Below are 21,229 nucleotides of genomic sequence, written 5' to 3'. Positions count from 1 at the left end.
CTCTTAGGACATTTTTGTTTTGCATATTTTTATATCTAATCTATCAGGTATTAACCCAATTGACGGGCATGTTCCACCGCGGACTTAGTTATGCTTTTCATTTGACCTTTTGAGGTTTTCAGTGGAGCTTGCGAAAAAAAAAGCGAAACTAGTTACGCCCGGATTGCACAATTGATACGGGCGATAGTGGTTCGCCAGTCGCTAATTCAATTATGACATTAACTAATCTAATTTAAGTTTCACACACGTGACCGGGAAAGCCCGATGAGACCAGGCCAGGTGAATCAGTGGAACGGTGGTTCCGTTAACGTCAATCGTCGGCCAGTGTGACGATTTACAATGTACGGTTTATACTCGATATGGTTGTAATGTCCGAACAGGAGATCATCTGGTGCAGTGAGAGTGGCCGATTACAGTACAGATGCCGATCAAATTTGATTAGTACCGAGAAGAGTACTCACCAACGCTTGGGTGATGTGATTCCCTGCTGTACAGTCATACCTCCCGAGTACTCGGTGCAGTTTGTAATGAAGAGCATATGACGTGGTGTGGCGGTTTGAAGCGCGTCCCAAACATCTTGTTCTTGCGCCTCACGCCATTGCGGCCAGCTATATTTAGCCCGGTTGCTCAACGCCATCGAAACTCGGGGCTCGGTAATAAATACCATTTTACTGCATCCCATTACGCGGAAACTATTGTCTGTGTGCCCGTGCCAGGGATACCTCCCCCCTCGGTGGTGGGGAGCGCGGAAACTGAACCCCCGCTGCCCTGTGGTCGGCACTCACTTTTTATGTCCAAATACGGGTCCGCGGGTTGGAAAAATTAATTTCTGTCAACAGTGTGTACATCCAAAAACAGCGACGGTGCGAGGGATGGGTTGAATCCCCCCCCCCGGAGGTGGGGGGAGCGGGGGCTGTGGGACGTGATGTGGGAGCGGTAATTGCAAGTATATTCTCATCCGCGGGTAGCCCCACACCGCCGAAGCTGGAACTGGAGCCTTTTGTCGAGGAACTATTTCTGGAGACGCTATCCGTCCCTCCAAAATACAAAAAAAAGGGTCGATAAAGAAACAGCTTCTCATGTGACATGGCGGGATGACAATTGCAGCTATCGGTGTGCCTTTTTGGGGAAGGGAGTCCGGACGCCGAGGGAGGCTTGCGATGGAACAATGTACAATCGCGAATCAGGTTCGTCATGCACGTACAGTACCTTCACGAGCTCGCGAGAATAGAATCGTAGTCATCGTGAAGGCGGGAATGTGAAGTTCGCGATACCGGACCCCATCCATAGCACTCTCATCAACAAACATGCTCATTCGGGATAAACGCTGTTAAACGTCAGAGCCTTAGAAGACCCTGTTAAGGATTCGAGTTACTCTCGACGGAAATGCTTTTTGTAGTGTGTTTACCGAATCGGTACTCCAGTTCTAACATATACCCCTTGGCGACATCGTTCTTGAGGAAACCGTCCCAAGGAAAACGGTTCAATCAAGTGCGCCAACCACATCGAAAAGCAATAGGAGAGGGCGGTACGTGCCTCGGTACAAACCATTCTTCGTCGGTAGGTTCCTTCCAAGCAACGTTGTCCCGGCGGAATCGATTCCGTCGCTGAAGCTCGCACTTCTGACATCTGTGTAGTGTTCAGTAAGCGGAAGTGTTTATCTATCCCCGCCTGTCCTCGTCATCCTTCCTGCGGGGTGCCTCCAGGATACGCTTAAGGGTCTCGAATAAACCTTCCAGAACATCGCCAACGGCGCCAGGCCCTATGCTCTAGTGTATTTTGAAGTAGTTGCACCGGTTTGACGCTACGATGATGTCAGCCGGTAGTCGATAATCAAATCGTGTTCCACCGCCATCGCTCCGAACCCCCTGTCGACCCAGAATTCCAGGTACCGCCAGGAGATTACAACTTCCAATGCGAATGGGCGGATGGGGAAGGGGGGCAGGAAATTACTTTTCGTCGACCTTTGGGGTGCACCTCCGTTTTGGGTAACGCGCAATACCCGGGGTCCAACTCTTCCCCAAGGAGCTTGGGGGGTGTGCAGCAAAACTCCATTAGTGGCGGCGGGAAAATGGGGAAATGGGAAAACAAAAACACAACACACATGCCGATTCGGCCACCACCGGATCGTTATCGAGTGCCGTCTGGCCTCATTCTTCTGGCATACCGGGTAGTAGTAGTGGCGTTTCCTTGGGGCACCTGCGAAACCGAACTCCTGCGGTTCGGCAATTTGGGGTTTGCGGTTTCGGAGAAATCAATTAGCAAATTGCATTGCGATTTGCGGCGGCGGAACGAGCTCCGATTCATCGGCATCCGTCGCTAGCGATGGCGCCGATTGCATCACGTTTTTTGCCTACTTCCCTACGGTCTGCAAGACCTTACTGCAGCGCGTTGGAATACGGAGATACCGATATTCGCCCGCAAACGTGCTCAATCTCGTCCCTAAATCCGAACCGGGCTTTGATGGCTCCCGGTCGATAGGAACGATAGCGAAAACATTCGAAAAGCGGGAACCCCGGGCACCCCCCGTCGGGTCGATCCAACATCCGCGGCGTTCAATTACAAACCATTTCCCCGAACCCGGGTTGGCCTCCGATGATAGTTTTTTCGAGGGCGGTTGTTCCGAATCGGTGCGGAAGGCAAATAAATTGAATCATGACCGGAAAATCCCGTTATTTCGTTCTTACTCACCTATTTCGGTTCTCTTTTTCTGGTTTCTGGAAATTGGGATGCACCTGCACACCGTACCCGGTGCGTTCCTGTTACACCGTGCAGGGACTGGAGCACTCGGCGCTCAATTCGCTTCAACTTGGCGACGTACTGGAAGGGTGGCACTTGGGGTACTCGGCAGCTTGGCAGGTTCAAGAAGCGGCGGGGTATGCTAGTCGTTGATCTTCGCTGATTGTGACCGCTCTTCGACACACCTGAATATTTGCTCACCTTGCTTGCGTAATGGACCAGGTTTAGCAAATTTCAGGCTGGGCCGGGAGGAATCAGTTTCGGTTTGCCGGAGGTATTGCGCGGGTAGCTAGCAGCAAAAACCCAATCACTTCACGATTTTTCGTGCAACTCCACGCTCGGAGCTGACGGAAGTACCGTGGACTAAAGAGAACCAATTCGCTGCTGCAGGCTCACAATGGCGCTGCCTTGAGGGTAGGAGCATTCTGCTCGTAGGAGCTGGCCGTGCTAGGTACCACCGAGTCGCCGATGGGAGCTGGCGAACAGCGAACTCCCCGCTGACTTGGGACGCTAATTGAGGAATCGTGATGCCGGGGGGTTTGCAGCAGCTGATAGATAGAGCGCCGATCAAAGTATGCGGCGTATAGACGGGAAGATTACTGTCCGTAGGATGACGTTTGATCCATCAACCCGTCGGAGCCATCGGCTTTGGCTGTACATAGTCCCTTCGGTGGATTGGAACATGAGTCGGAACGAAAGAAAATTGGAATTGCAAAAAACAAAATTCGGGAAGACACCAACCGTGGTAGAGATTTTGGGAGAAGCTCGGTCAAGGGGTTCCTGCCATTCGGAACCTAAGACAAAAGAAGTTCTAAGAGTGTTGGTTGTTTTGTGGAGTTTGGAAAATTGAGAGGTACATTAGAGCTGTGAGCAACTATCGCCTAACGGGGAGATGATACGGTAAAACGCCAGCTGTAGTAAGTTGTGGACTACGGCCTTACATAACATTACCATGCGGTGACAGATATGATAGCACAATGCGGCGAACACAATAGCTGGAAATGGAAGAGGAAAAACAAAAACAAGGTAAGCGGGTAAGCGGAACGTACCTAGCCTTGCAGCGAAAGAAAGAAGCTGCCTGTGTCACAACGCCGCCAATTCCGCTCCCAGTTCCGGTCGTGGATTTCAATCTCCAGCTCGACTGATCGACTGCCGCCGCGACACAGCGCGTATATGGCGGTACCGCTACGGTTGGCTGATCACGCGCCCCCTCCCGCGCCTCAAAATGATGCTCCTGAGAAATCGCTGGAACCGGGCCGTGGGTTCCATTGTTCTGTCACGGCGGACCTAGATGGCGTGATGTGCGCGGACTAGGTTCGGAGTGGAGCAGAATGTAGACAAAGGCACCCGCGGTCGCTGGTCCGTCGCGTTGGTTCGTGAAACACATGGTGGCCATTTTTTCATCCATCCACCCTCGCTCGCTTCCCCCCGCCCGCGCGATGCGGAATTTCCTTCCACCTCGAGGCTGGGCTTAAGCTACACCGGTTGAATCCATTTTCCATGAAGGGAAATTCTATTATTGTGCGGAACCATCCGGACCGCGCCGTTTATTGCACGATTTGACCCACATAATGCTGTCAGAGTGTAGTATAAATTAGATAAAGTGCGGAATCAAAGTTACAGCCGGTTGGTGCCCAAACAATGTTGCTATTGGGACTGGCCATGTATGCGAAAGTGAAACGAAAAACGAATCCCGCACGACCCAAACGCCAGGCGAAAGGTGACGGACGCGTCCTGTGGTGACCGGTAATTTAATATTGACGCCAAACCGGAACCCCCCTTTCGACCCCGTAAGGTGTTGGTGTCGGGCCGTCTTCACGTCGACGCCACCAAGGGGTTTCCGGGGACGAAAGAAGGATTTCCGTCGCGCAGCCGGTCTTCGTTTGCGAAACAGTAATTTTGACCTGGATTGACTTCCTGAGGATGCGAGAGAGGTGACCAGAGCACACGTACACCCACGCTCGGCGCACAAACATCGCTTCCGTCCCTTGGTGACAATCTGTCCAACGCCCCCTAAGCCCGGGGCTCTCACATCGCACGGGAGCGTCTAGCGTCTGGTGAAATCGTTTGATCCTATCGGGGCCGTTTCGCCTTATGCTCGACAGGAACACGGTACCAGAATTGCTGCTCCTTGACGTTTGTAAGCAATCTCCAAACCGGGGCGTGCCGAATCCGCCCTGTGGCGAACCTTTATTTCTATGCCGTTTCTCTTCCCCCCCGGCCTGTTGAATCTCGTCTCGGTGTCGGATGGCTGTTGTAAGCTATTTAAGGGATTGGTCCGACCTTTCCGAACCATCGAGCGGGGAGCAAAACGTAAAGGCTGCAATACAATAGCTCGGAACTATATGGCCGTCCCGCCTATCGAGCGAACGAAAATAGTAAGTAGCTGTGGGGAGAGGTTGAACAAAAAAAAAACGAGGGACAAACACACACACACACACACACACGCACAAAACCATGTAATAACAGACACGGAGAAAGAGTGCGGAGGAACACTTAATTAAATTAGCTCGCCTAATAAGCGATGCCAAGCCCTGGCAAGTAGCAAACATGAGCGATACGGACCAGTGCCCCCTGGGCCTGGAAAACGTTGTCTTTACAGTTGTTTTATAGCCGAACAACGCGGTGTCGGTGGACACCTTCAGCGAATGAAATTCCTTCGCTTTTGAGCCGCAAGGACTTCTTCCAAACGTCAATAAAGTCAGCCATTTCTTTTCCATCGCATGCGTGTGGCGTGTGAGCTTCCCTGGCTGGACGGAATCAAATATATCTAATTCATGCATATAGACTTCTGGAGTGTCGTGAAACGGATGAACCCCCTGATGGAGCTGCAGGGGAGGTTACGTAACGTGCTCGGTGCCAGATTCTTGGGACGAGCCGGGAGGTGGTGTGGTGGGCGATCTTCCTCTTGGGACGGAAGGTTAACCTCCCGGCGGTGTTTCGGTCGAGCGTGCATGGTACACCACCATAAGGGCGTCGAAGCGCAAAACCGTCCCGAAACGGAAACAACGCCGAACGGCTGCACCACTTTCGCAGATTATCGTGTATCGCCCACCCCACCTTCGGGAGCATGACCGAGCATGGATATCGCACCATCGTCGGTCGAGCAGCCCGAGCTGGAGGAGGTCGCAGGAGCGGGCGATTGCGTCACGCGAAGGAAACATGATTTCTGGGTGCAGCGGTTCAAGTAATCACGCGCGGGTTGCAGCGCTGATGGGTGGGTTTTGTTTTTTTTTTTTGGGGGGAGGGAGAAGAAACTAGCCCGCGGATTCAGTTTCTGACTCGGGGGATCCCTCAGCCATAGGGGTTTTGGTGGCAGCGGACCCAAGAATTCTGACGCTTCACTGAAGCTCCTGTCGTCGGACGTGCGAACGAGTTCAGTTGAGCGCCGTGTGGATGGAGTGGATTGACATGGATATGTGCTTGGTACATGCAACTGCACTTTGTAGACACTTGGCAAACGGGGGTGTTGATGTGCAGCTTCGGTATGTCCGTAAGGCTTGAGGTCGTGCCTTTCGAGTCCTACCGACGCAGGAATCACCTAAGAAAATCTTGCCCCAAACATCAAACATAAAGCACGTGTGACGAAATGTGAACTTCTCCACACTCGGGTTGGTTGGAATATTTTTGGAGGAACACTACTCCAAGCTCCCCGCCACACTGCACCGGTGCGCGTAGCTCGCTTTCGGACAAACATTTACTTCAAGTTCCGAGCCATCTTACATCCATTTCGAGTTGGCACCCACTTCAGCAACGCACAAAAGAGTCGCCAGCTTGACGCCACTCTCGACAAGCGGACCATACGCCGCTGCGTTAGTACTGGGCGCGTAGGTGTACTGGGTTTCGTTCCGCGCGGTCGATATACACCGTGTCCAACGTAAGCTCATACACTGTTTCTATTACATCGTAATGGAAACATTACTGTTCATACTAGAGTTGTGTAATTCAGATACAGATTCATGAATCTGAAAGATTCTTTGTATTTTCGAGTTTAATGACTCTTTGGATGAGAGATTCATGAATCACAAAGATACATCAACCGATTAATATTGAAGGTGGTTCAAAAGTGGGTAGAGGGACTCCTTGTTTTTGGTCGTATGATCCGCGCCAATGAAAGAATCGTGAAGATTCTTTAAGGTTTCGAAAGATTCATTAAGGTTTGAAGATTCGCATCCCTAAAGATTCATCTGAATGTATCTTAGGCGAAAGATTCATTAGTTCTTACAGTTTCTTCATATTACGGTAGTGTTATTTTGTGTGTACAACGTATTGCAATTTTCTATTTGACTATTATAATTTAACGTCTATCTTTGATACAAGATTATGCAGTTTTGGGTTGGGGTGAAAAAACAGATTTTGACGGGAAAGTTTCACTCTGCTTTCTTAAAGATTATGCTTACAAATTAAAGGTGATTTTGTGTATCAACTCGTTGTATAGGGGTACGAGAGGACTGACTATCCACGTACAACAGGGAAACAAGTCTCGTAAGCCCTTAACGGGCAGGCAAGACCAAGAGGTCGTTTACGCCAAGAAGAAGAAGATAGGGGTATTTTTGTGTATAGAACCCTGACACAATTGTGGTCCATTGATGCCATGACACATTTGAAGTTTTGACATTTGAAGCTAACAAATAAACAGTGAGCGAGATCATATGAAACTTTACCGAAAGATTCATTCAAATTGATTCAGGAACCTTTTGGAACTCTAATCTAAAACAAATTGATGAGTTTTCATGACTCTTTAACGAATCTTTATGATTCTTTGATTGGCGTGGATCAAGCGAGAGGGGGCTCAAAAATTTGTTTGTTCTTATAACATTCGTGAATCATTGAGATCCATGCATTTCTCATTAAAAGATTCCTGTATCTCGAAGTTGAAGCTAAGAGTCATTCAGATTCCTCAATCTGCATCGAAAACTACGCAACCTATGAAAGCATCGGCGTTGGCATCTGTACAACTATATATCGGACACGGTGTATGTGCGCGTTGGCCCATGGTACCCTTTGTCGCGCGGAACCGATTGCCGAAGGGTGACTTTCGGAGGAAGAGGGCGGAAATGCATGTGGGTAGGGCGGTATGGGCACTATTTGGTTGCCAAGTAGTCACCACCATCGCTCGAGCGGTTGGGGGAGTTCACCGAAGACGCACCAGCAAAATGGCAATACAGTTCCGTATGGGAGTGTTCACCATGTGGTTTGCATGGCCGTCGCCGATCTCGGTTCCAGATATGGTAAGTCGTGTTGCGCAAAGATGCGCAGCCAGCGTTTCCAGCTGGCTGGCTGGCTGGCTGGCTGGATGACGCACTCCCCAAACAGCGAGATGTGCGCGTGCAACAAAGGCGGCATTAGAAGAAGGGCTGCTTCGCCTCTTTGGCCCAATTTACCGAGCGGTTTAATCTAAGCCTAGGTGTTTTTCCTCCTTTTTTCATCGTTGGCTAGCGCCTTTTCTTTGTTTGACTTGGAGTTTATTATTTCCACCGTTCCGGAACGTGTGCGGTGGCGTCACAGCGTCACACGCCAGAGTTCCCGCCCCGGGGTCTGTGCTTGTCGGGATGAAACGGGCATAAAAGTACCGCCCTTTGGTCCCGAGGGTGAACCGGTAGCGAATCGGAGGCGATGGATACATGCGTTATGGTTTGTTAATCTGGCGGGTGTCATAAAGACTCACTCGGTTCTGGCCTAGGCCAGGCACCAAAAAGCACACATGTGGCTGCCATATGCATCACCTACTGCGTCGTAGAACCTATGCCTAGGCCTGGGTGTTGGGTTCAAATATAGATTCTTATATGTTAGCACCAAAACCACGGTCTGGACTAGGATAGATGTGTTTCAAAACGGTCGTAGTTATGATATTTTCATACTTACCAACAAAGCTACACGTTCGGGGGACCTCAGGAGATGAGGGAGGTATTGAGAGTTGGCCTGGAGCTGACTCACCCGAAACCTAGATACCGGGGGCCCATGAGGCGGCTACTCCGTGACCGGCCACACGATGACTTTGGAGAACTGGAGCTGCACGGCAGAGTGAAAGAAAGGTTAAATGAGCCGCAGTCTCTTACCATCAGCTTTCGACGGCAGAAGGTATGCCATCTCGGCAGCTCAACGCTCAATCCGACGAGTCGAATCGGTGAAGAAATGGTGGCCTGGAGCCGGGAAGCCAAACTCCCGGTTGCTCCGTTCCGGTTGTCACGTCGTTCCGTTCCCGCCGTAACGCCCTCAGCTCCCCAGGCTAAACTTTTGCACCACGCAACGTCCAGAACTCTGCGCCAGAAAACTGGTTTCCGAGCATTCCGTGTCAGACCCAACGAACGGAATGGTGCCAGAACGAGGGAGCTTTGTCTCGGGTTCATCGGAGGGTTCGTGAGGTTGAGTACAGGAACTACAGGCCTCCCCCCCTTCCTCGGCTCGGTGCAAGCGATAATATTTCGAGAACCTATTCTATGTGTTTCAAAAACCAAAACCACATCTAGCACGTCCTAAAATAGAGTCCAATGGAGCAGCACACCGAACCACATCTGTAACTTCCCACCAGCGCGGCCGTAAACACCGTGACGTTCCGGAACGAGCGAGCTGGCAGGTAGCGCGCGCGCCCAAGGTCAGAAGAAATTCTTGCCTGCCGGAGTAATGTTCCGAGCGGTTTTAAAGCGCGCTTTAATGTGAAAGTACACAGCTGATAGCACCGCAGCAAGAAGTCTGGGCAGGCGAGCGGACAGAACCGACGAAGAATGTGTTTCGCTCGTTTGTGCTCTATTAATATCTGGCACTCCGATTCCGCGCTGACGTGGTCCGGGGTTGCTGTAAGCTCCAGGCTACACCCTTCACACCCTATGCGGTGTGTGAACAGTACCAGCTTTATGTATTCACCGGAGGTGAAGTAGGCGAAGGAAAAATGCAATTACCATTGGAAACGGTTTGTGGCCACCGGCTCGAGAGCCGGATCGGACATTCGCAGGAGATCGAAAATGAGATAGACACATTGCAGGTCAACTCTATCTAAAGGCAACGGTGAAGAAGAAAACCCCTTCCCCGCACTGTTCGCCAACCAGCCCAAACCTTGACACCCTTAGGCCAGGAGGAAGAAGGAGATGTTCTCCAAACTGCGATAAAAATGGAACGGTCCGAGCGCATACCACCTCTGAGTGCTATGCTGTTTCGAACAAAAGAACATAAAAATGGATACCTACTGTATTCGGGTAACCAGCGGAGGTGTAGAGGAGGGGGGGGGGGGGGGCTTCATCCCTGGGGGTGGGTCGTATGGATGTGCCATTGTTGGCCGTTGGGGAAGATACGGTTTGGGAGGAAACAATCTCTATCTTTCCTCGCCGAACCGTGCAGGTTAAGATGCCTTCCTGACCCGACGTACCCGAGGCTAGGTGATGCATTGGCACTGTTCGTTATATCAACGTTTACTGTGGTACTGTTGTGTGTTGTCGTCGCTTGCATGGTACTTACGGACGTTGGGTTGACTTCGTATCGACGGTCGGAACCTTCGGTCGGCTGTTCTAATTGTCGGCCACACACCACACGGCGGTTGATTGATAGTCGTGAGATGATGCAAACAAGGTTGGTGGAGCGGTACCGCTGTTGGTTCACACTTGCGAGGCGATGGCGCCAATTCGCACCCCCAGATTCGACGCGAATCCTTCGCCCGTTTCCCCCTCCTTTTGGGCGCCGTTGTAACGCTACGTAACGCGCTCCGATGGTTTGCGCCTTTGTGGAGGCAGGCACTCTGCGGAAGATTATCTCATGCAAGCGACAAATAATCCAGCTCTCTCAACCGCCCCAAACAGACCATCACCCGGGCCCAGCGCTTGGTGAGGCGTGCATGCGCCCTTTCCCAAATGCTATGAATCGTAACGACGCGTGTCACGATCACATGAGAGCGCCCGGACATACACACACACACACACACGTGATACGATGAGTAAGCGAACAAAATTAGAAGTTTACCTTTTCCATTCGCAACGATTTGACGATCAATCAGCATCGGCTACGGCTACGTTACGCCGCATACTCCCACACAATGGCGTCCGAGGAGTTGGAATGAGGCAGCTGCGGGAGTTTCTCCGAAATAGCGTTTGGAAGCGGGAACATCCCCGAATTGCAGCATTTGCAGTGCAATGTCGCCCATTCCAGAGGTGAGTGGGAAGCGAACAGCTTCTAACACACCAAGAAAGCGTTATATTATGTTTATGTTTTGAGGCTCTTGCTGGCTCAGCTGGAACCAAGTGTTCAAGAGGAATGGGTTTTGTTTGTTAGGACTTGTTGACTTTGTCTGCAGCTATGCATCGCCGTTACGGTCCAGCTGTCACCGGAGCCTGCCGTGTGGAGCGTTACAGCAGCCGCACAGTGGTCCTTGTGAGTCATCCGTCCGCGCGCCCTTCGGACAAATATGGCGACAAATGGCAGGGCGCTTTGATAGACGCAATTACCCCCGTGGGCTCGTGCTGGTTCAGCTGATTCGTCGCCGCCGCTTCGCTTTCGGGCTCGGCGTTCCCCAAATGATTGTGGGTGGATGAATGGCGAAACGGAAATGGATGATGGAAGATGGATGGAACCGGTGGTGGTTGAATCGCTGACACCGTTGCGACACACCGTCGGCGCCCTTCTCGTGCATGCATCTGTGGCTGTGTGTGTGTGTGGTATTTGTGTGTGTGTGGTCGATCTGAATTCATTTGTCGCGCTTCCCATCTCCCAAGCGAGCGGGTTCCGGGGAGGAAGAGCAAAACGAAAAGGAAAACCCGATGGACTGCATCGAACCGTTTAAGGTCAACGGCAAAACGGCGTTGCAGTACATCGGGAATCGATATACGAGTGTCTGCCCCAATCTCTGCGCTTGGGGCCACTCGAATCGGGCTCAATCCGAAGTGGAAGAGTTCACCTTTTGGGAGACCTACTCACAGATATTCGGCGTTGGGGATGTCGCAGCCGGGAGAAGCAAAAAAACAAGGGCAACGCTGTGTGTCACATACTGATCGGGCCGAGTACACTACAGAATACACGAACTACGGAGTTTCACAACGATATCTTTGTCCACACACTGTTCACTCCGGCTTGACCACTGTCCCCGAGTACTTTGTAACACACTGGCAGATCACCGAAAACCTCGTGCCCCAAACGCTGTACGGCAATCACCCTGGCAACGATTTGTAGGGGGCACTGCTGCCTTTTCTCGCTGGTTCCGGCTTTGTTTGGATCAGGTTGAGGCTGCGTTCGGAGAGCACTGGACCTGGGCGCTGGGCTGGCTCGTCGGGCGAACAGCTGTATCGTTTGCACCGGAGTCGCTCCCTAGCAACCACCGACTGGGACAAGGAAAGCTGGCAAAGCTTGCCCACAGCGGAAGGGCTACAACAGCCGGGACCACACCATCTCCAGCCGAGCCCGTTGGGTGGACTTGGCAGATCGAATTCAAACAGGCCTTTACAGGCTTGGTGGAGTCAAAGGCCAGGGCAGAGACCAACGTTTGGTGTGCGGCCGGTGTGGTTTGGCGTTCGGCGAGAGGCGAAAAAGCGCGTCCAGTGCTGCTGGCGAACTGCAACCGACTGTGAACTGCCGAGCGTCTGGAAGCGCTCACTACAACTTTTTTAGGCGTCCGCATAGCGCGTCCGCGCTTCCCATCCCGTGTGCCCTTTCCTTCGGCCGGTGCTGCGCGAACTCCCCGGGTGCCGTATCGTTTCGTTGGAGGGGGGGAGGGGGGTCTGGCGTGACGGAACGGGAGCTGATGATGATGAGGATGAAGGGTACCGGCCGGAGGGGGTGGCAAGAGAACCGCATCGGGCGCACTGGGACACAAGCAGCATTCGACACTGGGGAGGGGGGGGGCGAGACCGCAACGGACCGCCAACGGACGTGCAGTGGGAAAGCGGAAAACCACCCGCATAAGGAAAGCAAACAGTCGATACACATCCGACCGACAACCGTCCCGTTTCGGTTGCGAACGGCGAAACGGGGGATGAAAAGAGAAAGAGAGAGATAAAGAAAGAAAGAGAGAGGGAAAACGAATGAGATAGCTCATCGCAGAGAGAGAGAAAGACAGGGTAACGAAGTTCATGTGCACGAAAGGGTGAGCCACGCGATTCTGAACTCGCGACCTGGAGTCGAATGGACAACGTACACTTTTCGTACATCCAAGAACGAGAAGAAACAAAAAAGGGATGAAAGGGATAGACGAAAGGAAAGGGAAATCGAGAGAAATGGGACGAAAAGGGAAAAGAGAAAAAAGTTGCCGACGAGCCCAAAAACATCAATACAAGGCATTGTGGAAGAGTTTTCTTTCGCATTTTGCATCTCTCTCGCACTATTTACGGTCTCCAGTTTAGTTTTCTTTGTCATTTACTTCCTTCCTTTTCTCTTTCTTCAATATCTTTTTTCTCTCTATCTCTCTCTCTGTTGAAAAACTCTCTTCTCTTTCTATTTTGCATCTCTATCGCATGTAAATTATTCTATGTAACATTGTCTCTTTCTTCATTTCCATTGCTAAACTTGGTACAGTTTACATTCATCCCAAGCAACAGCATACAGATTCTAAAGAGATGAACCAGGCGCCCGTTGCAGTCATCTGTTCCCCGAATTCGCTTGGCTGCATGTGTTGGAGCAAAGAAGAAAGGAAGAAAGAAAAACCACCCCAATAGCGCAACGATAGCATAATACAAAAAGTAAAACAAACAGGAGCAATACCAATTTCTTCCAATCTTTTGCACATTTACTTACACAGTATGGCCCCGTTGTTTGTCTGTTTCCCTTGGATTGGGGGAATTGTTTAAGAAAATTTATTAATTGGATACATCATCTTAGGCAATTCATCCTATTCCCCTTTCCCCCTCCCAAAAGCGACTAAAATGTCATAAAAATCGCAACAATATACTACAAAATCGATCGGACAAAGTTCTCGCCCCGGGTTCGGGTTGACTCATCATCATCGATATGGTCCATTTCTGGGATGTTGTTTTATTTTTTTTTTACTTTTTCCACACGAACGATGTAGAGTGACCGAAGCAGTCGCATGATGCAACAAAGATGTGTTAAATCTCATCGCATACCGTTTGCGCATCAGCATCCCCTATATCGGGTCTCCCCCCAACTCAGCTTACTCAGATGAATTCCTCTGAAGAACCGTGCCGGACACATTTCATCCATCGCTAAGTAAATTAGGTGTGTGTTTTCAATATTAACCCTACCGTCTACGGTGAAAGAATGATGTACTAGTAGTATACTAGCAAAACTGTGAATGTCATACATTTTACACATGGAAATCAATTGTTTAAAATTCTACAACTTCTTATGTTCACATTGGAACTGAACGATAGTTTTTTGGTTTTTAAATGTTTTTTAAACATTTTAGTTTTTGCACTACTTTTTTGGATATTTAACTTTTATTTGTCTGTCATGTTTAAGATTTTGTCATAAGATTACCCGAGTTTGGTTTTTATTAATATCTAACTCTATTTTATTGTATTCTCTCAGCACTTCAAAAAACATCCAAAAATCAGGTAATATGATTTTGGATTGGTATAGTCGATAAAAACTTTTCATAAATAGCTGTAGCTGAAATATGTCGTGTCACAACGGTACAAATGCTAATTGGGAATGTTAAGGAGTAGAATCATCCATTAAACTCATAGTTTTTAGTCCCAAAGTGACAGAAAATAAGCAAAATAAAATAAATATTGAAATCCGATTACAATAATATTTAGAAGACTTCATTTTGTCCACTACATTTAGAAGTGAATCCAAAACCAAACTTATCGCGGATTTTATTTAAGATACATTAAGTGGAATATTTAATGCGTATTTTATAAGAAACAACGTACTCGAGAATGTTTAATACACAAAAACCTATCGATTGCAACACAAAATGTATTAAATTCAGGAACTATTTGTGCACCAAAAGTAGTTAAATTAAACATTTTTCTACTTCACGCAGACAAAAATTCTCTTGAAGGAATTTAATTTTTACCATGCTGCTGCGTCTTCTAGGAACGGAAAAGTTAATTTTTAAGTTGCAAAACATTCCCGGTTCTAGTGGTCGTAGACATTAGGGTTAAGTTAAAATTCCTCTGTCACAATAACGTGCAACAATTACGGTACAGTAACGTTTCCGTTTCTAGCTCGTTAGTAGAAGTTGGCGGTGTAAACAAGCTTCTAATGAAACAATAAAGAGATGGCACACAATTGCGGCGTGAGCCAGGGATGGAATCGGGTCAGGTAAAAGGTTGTGGTTGTTGTCGAAGACACTAGGAGTGAGTATTCTAGTAGCTGGGCGCAGTCGTCGATATTATGAAGGGTTTTAATGAAGTTCATACTTATCCTGCGCGGTAATGTCAATTTGGCTAGCAAATTGCTGTCAAATTGTTACACAAAAATGCGAGTAACCCTCGCGTATGGTGCCGGGAACGGCAAAGATCGAGTCATGATCGTGTAAGTGCACGACGTGTGCGCATCCAAAGGTGCCTTTTGAACCCCGGATGGCTTGGGAGGATATTTTGACAGCCAGTGGTCGTGAAGCGAAGCGCCCCCGTTCGCAGCGACATCAAAGAATGCAAATGTAGAATGTTATTACACAACCAGCTGCTGCCAGCATGCAGCACCGGCGTCGGCGTTGGCATGGAAATGGTGCACCGAGCGAGACGACACGCTTGGGCCGGAGAAGATTTTCCACCTGTTTTGTTTTGTGGCGAACGGATGCGTTTACCGCGCCCCTTCTCCCCTCCCCCGTTTGTCGCTGCACAGGCGCGTGTTTCGAATGATGACAATACAGTGTTTATTTTTTCGTCGGTTTGTCAGTTTCCTATTGTGACGAGCTGGATTTAATGTTCTTTTTTTCCCCTGTTCGATCATATGATGGAAATCACACAACAATGGGTCCTCCCTGTCCTTCCCAACCCCGTTTTCCCGCTTGTCGACTGCAACCAACCCCTTTGTTATGGGGGAGGGGTGGAGAAGTAGTGGTTTCGTGAATCGCTCGTACGCGATTGTGATCATTTTCGTGGCGTGTCGGCAAGTAACAAAAACACAAAAACACGAAAACACGAAAACAACAAGCGCCATTTGGACGACATCTGCTTCGGGCCGTCGTGGTCGGTTCGAGTTGTTTTCTCGCCCCGTTTTCTTGGGTTGGTACCGCCATTTTTTTTGGCCAGTGTTGAAACGCACTGCGGGTTTTTCGCGGGAGCACCTTCGATGCACCTGCAATTTTCTTGCAACCATTACGCGCGGTTACTTACAATTGATATAAAGTGAAAAAAAACCCCGGCGTAGGGAAACTACATTCGTGCGCATTGACGAAAATTTGATGTCACGAAATGTGGGTCACAAAACATAAAATAAATAAAAATTACAAAAAAGTTTTTTACTAGAGCATACTTTAAACCTGCACTGAAAAACTAGCAAACATATCAGTAGGAACAAAAAACATCTGTAATGAGGTTGGTGTGTGAACCGAGGCCCAGAGAATGGACGTTGTTTGACACACTTTTACAACCTTGGGTGCCCTCTAACCATAATTGCACTTTGCTTTGGAATTTGGAAACTTTTATTTGTTTCAAAAGATGAAAAGTTAAATCAGAAAACCAGTGTGCGAACAAAAAAGCAATGAAATTATGCCAACTTTAAAAACTATTTTCATATTTTCACTATTACATTTATAGCATGATATAGAACTGTATCTTTTGAATCTTTTGACAAGATTCATTCGTATGATGAGGTTTACTCGAATTGATTCATGAATCTTTGATGCTTCGTATCTCAAAACATTAATGAATGCTTGAAACCTTTATGATTCTTGTGTGTGTCAGAATAAGACTTGTGCAATTCCGATTCAGATTCATAAACGATCATTTACTTCGTTTTGGAGGGTAAGGACTCTTTTAATGAGAGATCAATGAATCCCAAAGATTCTTTATTGTTACAAGAACAGAAAAGTAAAGCTCAAGACCGGGAAGAGACGAGAAAAAAACAGGAATGATTCATGAAAGATTCATCAATGGTTTAAAATTCGAATACCTAAAGATTCATGAATATTAGTTGAAAGATTCATATGAATGAATCTCGCCTGAAGATTCATTAGGCACAACACTAGGGAGGTTTTCCCTTAGCATTCCTGGTCCAATTATCACTTATTCAAAGATTCATGTTCTTTAGCGATTCATCGTTCATTTCAAGATTCATAAATCTCAAAATAGATTAAATATTCAGATTCATGAATCAAAATCTCAACTACCCAACATTAAACTTGAGTCCTGCAGGGTATATCTTTGGCGTTTCTTTGGCGGGACTTTCTTACGCTGTTGGATTTGAAGGCGTAATCGATTCGTGGATAACTCGCATTGCATTGCTGGTGGGATATTAAACGTTGGGCCCTTCTTTTGGAACCCCACCATCCAGGGGGAGGATGAAGTGACGCAAACGAACGTCCTCCTCTGTGACCTAGTCGCCACAGATCCTGCAGAAGGAACCTTTTCCTCCCGGTTTGTCCTTTTTTAATATCGCTTTCTCTCACTCTCTCTCTATCTCTCTCCCTATCTCTCTGTGTGTCTCTTTGTCTGCCAAAGGGTCTTCAAATCATCCAATCATAATTATGGTCGTCGTTGTTGTCGCGCGCTGGCTGCTCGCCACGCAGTTGATGATGTTGGCGAAGCACTTGCTTGCAACGATTCTTCTTCGCTCCCCCCGCCACCCCCTCGCCTGCTTCGCTTTACGCACACACGCACACACATTGTGCTGGAGTGTCGGTGCTATGATGCGTGCCTAAGCGATCGGAAGAGGAGACCGCCACAGCACAGCCTCCCTGATATCGGTGCAACTGGTTCCAGGCGACTGACAGGCACCATCCGCAGTACATACACACACACACACACACACACACACACACACACACAAAGCACCGACAGTGCGTGTTGCTCAAAACTGTCTCCCGCTGTTGGGACGGTAAAAGTCGGGCCCATTTTCCTCGCCGGACTGTGTGTTTGGGTGTGTGTGTGCGCGTCCGTACGTCCGTCCTGCACCCTGTTGAATCGAAATTGATTGCTGGCGGATGGGCATCTGCGCCGAGTTCCCCCTTGCAGTTGCTAGGGGGACACACTGGCGCCATAACCTCACTTACTTACTCTTGGCCCGCGCCATTGCTAATTCGACAGTCGAAATATTGATTAATAAATCATTACACACACCATGGTCCCGGGGTTTGCGGTCCACCGAATCTCGGCCATTTGCAAGATAGGTACCCCCTCTTCCCCACCCCCACCGCCCTTCCTTTCTCTTCGCAGTCAGGATCACGTTCCATCGCTTCATTCTCCATCGATCAATCCCGGAACGCCATCCATCCGCTCTTCCTTCCTTCGGGGTGAGAGGAAAAAAAGGGGAAAGGGGAATGATTTTACCAACATATCCTGTCACCTGATTCACATACTTTCACTCACCGCGGCGCTCGTGTCTGTGTGTGCGCGCGCCCGGAAAATGGAAACGGAAAAATCATCAGCACCTCTTTCCCTTCTTTCGCTCGCTACACCAACCTTTTTCCACACGAAGACGATGGCTGCAAAGTTTGCTCACTAACGCCCCCCTCTCCCTTGCCTTTACCACCAGTTTCCACTCTTTTTCCTTTTTTTTCCGAACCGAAGTCGATTGGAGCGTGGCAGATTCAAACACAAATAATGAACTTCATTGGACAGGGAAAGGAAACAAGGGAAGCGCAATGGGAAGTGCGGAGGTCACTGCGGGTCAAGGTGGCAGTGGGACAAACAGATGACGGAAACGCAACCAACCGGAACCGGAAGCACTCGGTTACTTCTGACAAAAAAATTTGCAAATCGTTGCGGCCAACGGAAAACGAGAGAAGCTAAGGAAAGCAGAAGGCAAAGCGGGGGAGGAAAAATCAAACATTAAAACGTTCGTCTAGAAAGAGTGCAAATGGGACAAATAGATACACTGCATATATACATAAACTTGTCGATGAAAAAAGGTTAAAGAAAACGACTGCAGTAGAGCTCGAAGGAAAAGGTAGAAATAGTACTTTACAAAACTCGCAATGGGAAGGATGAAATTTAGCTGCATTTAAAATGGCGAATAAAAAATAAGACGTAGTAATAACGACTCACTTTACTCGCGTAGATAAATGACGAATTGGGTAATGAATAACACAAAAAAAAAAAAAACTGAGCACGAAATAAAAAGAAACCCCAAGCAAGGACAGTAAATGTCATCGCATTATTGCTCGGACGGTTGATTATGGCTTCGTTTGGAGCGAAATGTTGTCGACACTGGATCATCCTTCATTCCTCCCTCCCCCTGCCGCCTGTCCTTACCCTTTCACTTCGATCCGATCGTGTGCGAAGTGTGAGCTTTATTTTTATTTTTCTGGACAAAAAAACTCAGCGTTCGCCACCACTTTGCAGAGGGTAACAGCTTCCGCTTCCGCTCAAACCCATCCCTTAGTTGTTCGCGCCCTGCACCCCCACCCCCTTTGAGCTAGGGAAACCCCCATCCTTGCTGTCATTCGGACAATTTCCGCCACCGGCACTAGTTTTTCCGCCCTCCGACATTCGACAGCTCTTCGGTTGGAAAGAAGCCATGGTGGTGGTGGGGGGACGGGGTGGAAATTGTACCACCTCTCACCCTCCCCGGCACTGCTCGCCATCCTGTGCGCCATCCAAGCCCGAGGGGTCGGGAAATGGAACAGGAAGCGACGGGATCGGTTCGAATATGAACGCACATCCGGAACGGGTTTACGAGGAAACGGAAAGCGTTGGGCGTAGGCGGGGTGAGATTGGCGGCTGGTGGCGGTTTTGGAAGCATCTAATGGTCTATTTCACACTCCTTCGCCTCGTCGCACACACACACACACACCGGCGCACAAACACACGCTCACATCATTGCTTCGTCAAAAAAGTGTCACACACTTCGGGCGAGCCGAGGAGAGGTTGCAGACAAAGGGGGGCGTGGATGCAGGGAAGCGGGGTGGATGGTAGATAGTTGACAATGTGTCAACTATGGCGTAGTGTTGCCCAAGGAGGGGGGGCGGGGACGGAGGTGCAATTCGGACTAGTCATTAAAGTGGTTTGTGTGTTTATTTTCCCTCGGTTTTTTTTCTTCCTTGTTCCTTGTTGTCATTTTAGCGAGTCCTGTTGCCTTTTTTTCTTCCTTTTTATTGTCCCCCCTTTCATGGCGCTTCCTAGATTGGACGCGCTTCGTTTACACTCAACGACGTGGACGCGAGCGCGCGCGTGTGTGTGTGTGTGCCTGGTTGTCTCCGTATCAATGGCGCCGCTCATTATAACTTTAGCTCTCCGATGGCCCTTTCTTTTCGGTGCCCCACTTTTCCACTCCTTCCCTGTTGTCCACTTACAGTAGAAGTCCTGAAGAATACCGAATTCACAGAAAAAATGTTTCCAACTTATCCAGTTAGCTTATTTTATATCAGCTGTTTTCTTTTCAATTTGTCTTCTTAACTTTTCAAAACATAGTTTTGCAACGTTTGTTACAATTAATAAAATATATGTTTAACACCAAACCAATTAGAAAACAATTCTTAATTGGATACTCACAAAGCACAAAACGGAAAAATTCAAACACGTTACGTTCTCAGAGAAAACTGTGTGGGTACTTCAAAGTTTTATAAAACTCGTAGCAAACTAGCACATGACATTCATTAACTGTAAGAAGAATACTGAACTACATTTGCTTCCATAATCAATGCATTACATTGCACTAGTAAGGTATCAAATTGGAAAGTTGAGCCGATGGAACTTTAATGTGGTTTAAAATCAAAAAATGGTTTGATCATATTGAAGATAAATTCCAAAGCGAAATTATCACTATAAAAAAGTAGATAATCTGTGTAATGTATTTCGAGAGTTTTAAGGAATTTTATCCGATTTCTTCCGGATTTTTATTTAATGGAAATATCATATTTCTCCCGTTTCGAAATTCTACTGTAGGATCAAATGTTTCTTCTTATTTCCAAACTCTTTCCATCTCTTTCCTTCCTGTTCGTACGTTATTAAATTCACTATTAGTATTTTTTCCCTACTTTTCTTACTGCTGATTTGGATCATATTTTTCCGTGGACGGGTTGAAAGGGTTGGTGGTGTTCGTGGTCTCCCCCCATCAAGGAGTGGACATCAACATCAACCCCACCCCGGATACACCTACTGCCACCCGTCACGATTGATTCGTTCCGCTCGATGGAGGCGCCTGGTTGCTGACGATTTTCGCTTTTGATCCCGCTGGTGAACTTTTAAATTTGCCAACAATTTGTGAGTGTCTTTCGTCCCCCCTTTTTCCCCCCGGGAGAACGATGGGAGGAGGTTGGAGGAGGCACCGTGGGGTTCATTAATCATCTGCCCATCAAGTGCTCCGTGACACACGAGGTTAGACACCGGCGTTTCCTCCCCCGAACGATTTTTCGATCGCTCGAACCGTGGTCAATCTTCATCAGCACGATGGCAGTTTCACGCTGTTTCACAGCTGTACCGATCCCCCACCCCGCCCCTCC

The 21,229-nt window shown here is 48.5% G+C and overlaps 1 protein-coding gene across 1 annotated transcript in view; it reads left to right on the top strand.

Annotated features, from left to right (window-relative positions):
- The first annotated feature begins 7,895 nt into the window (after positions 1–7,895).
- The window catches only part of LOC131291138 (chaoptin), a 29,773-nt gene continuing 16,439 nt past the window's right edge, over positions 7,896–21,229 (top strand). The window contains exon 1 of the mRNA XM_058320330.1: positions 7,896–7,970. Within this exon, the coding sequence (XP_058176313.1) occupies positions 7,896–7,970 (75 nt within the window). The remainder of the gene's footprint in view (positions 7,971–21,229) is intronic.

The sequence above is a fragment of the Anopheles ziemanni genome, chromosome X (genome assembly GCF_943734765.1).
Source record: "Anopheles ziemanni chromosome X, idAnoZiCoDA_A2_x.2, whole genome shotgun sequence".
In the NCBI taxonomy this organism is placed as follows: Eukaryota; Metazoa; Arthropoda; class Insecta; order Diptera; family Culicidae; genus Anopheles; species Anopheles ziemanni.
Note: the sequence above shows the minus strand (reverse complement) of the source record. Positions and strands in the feature narration are given on the sequence as shown.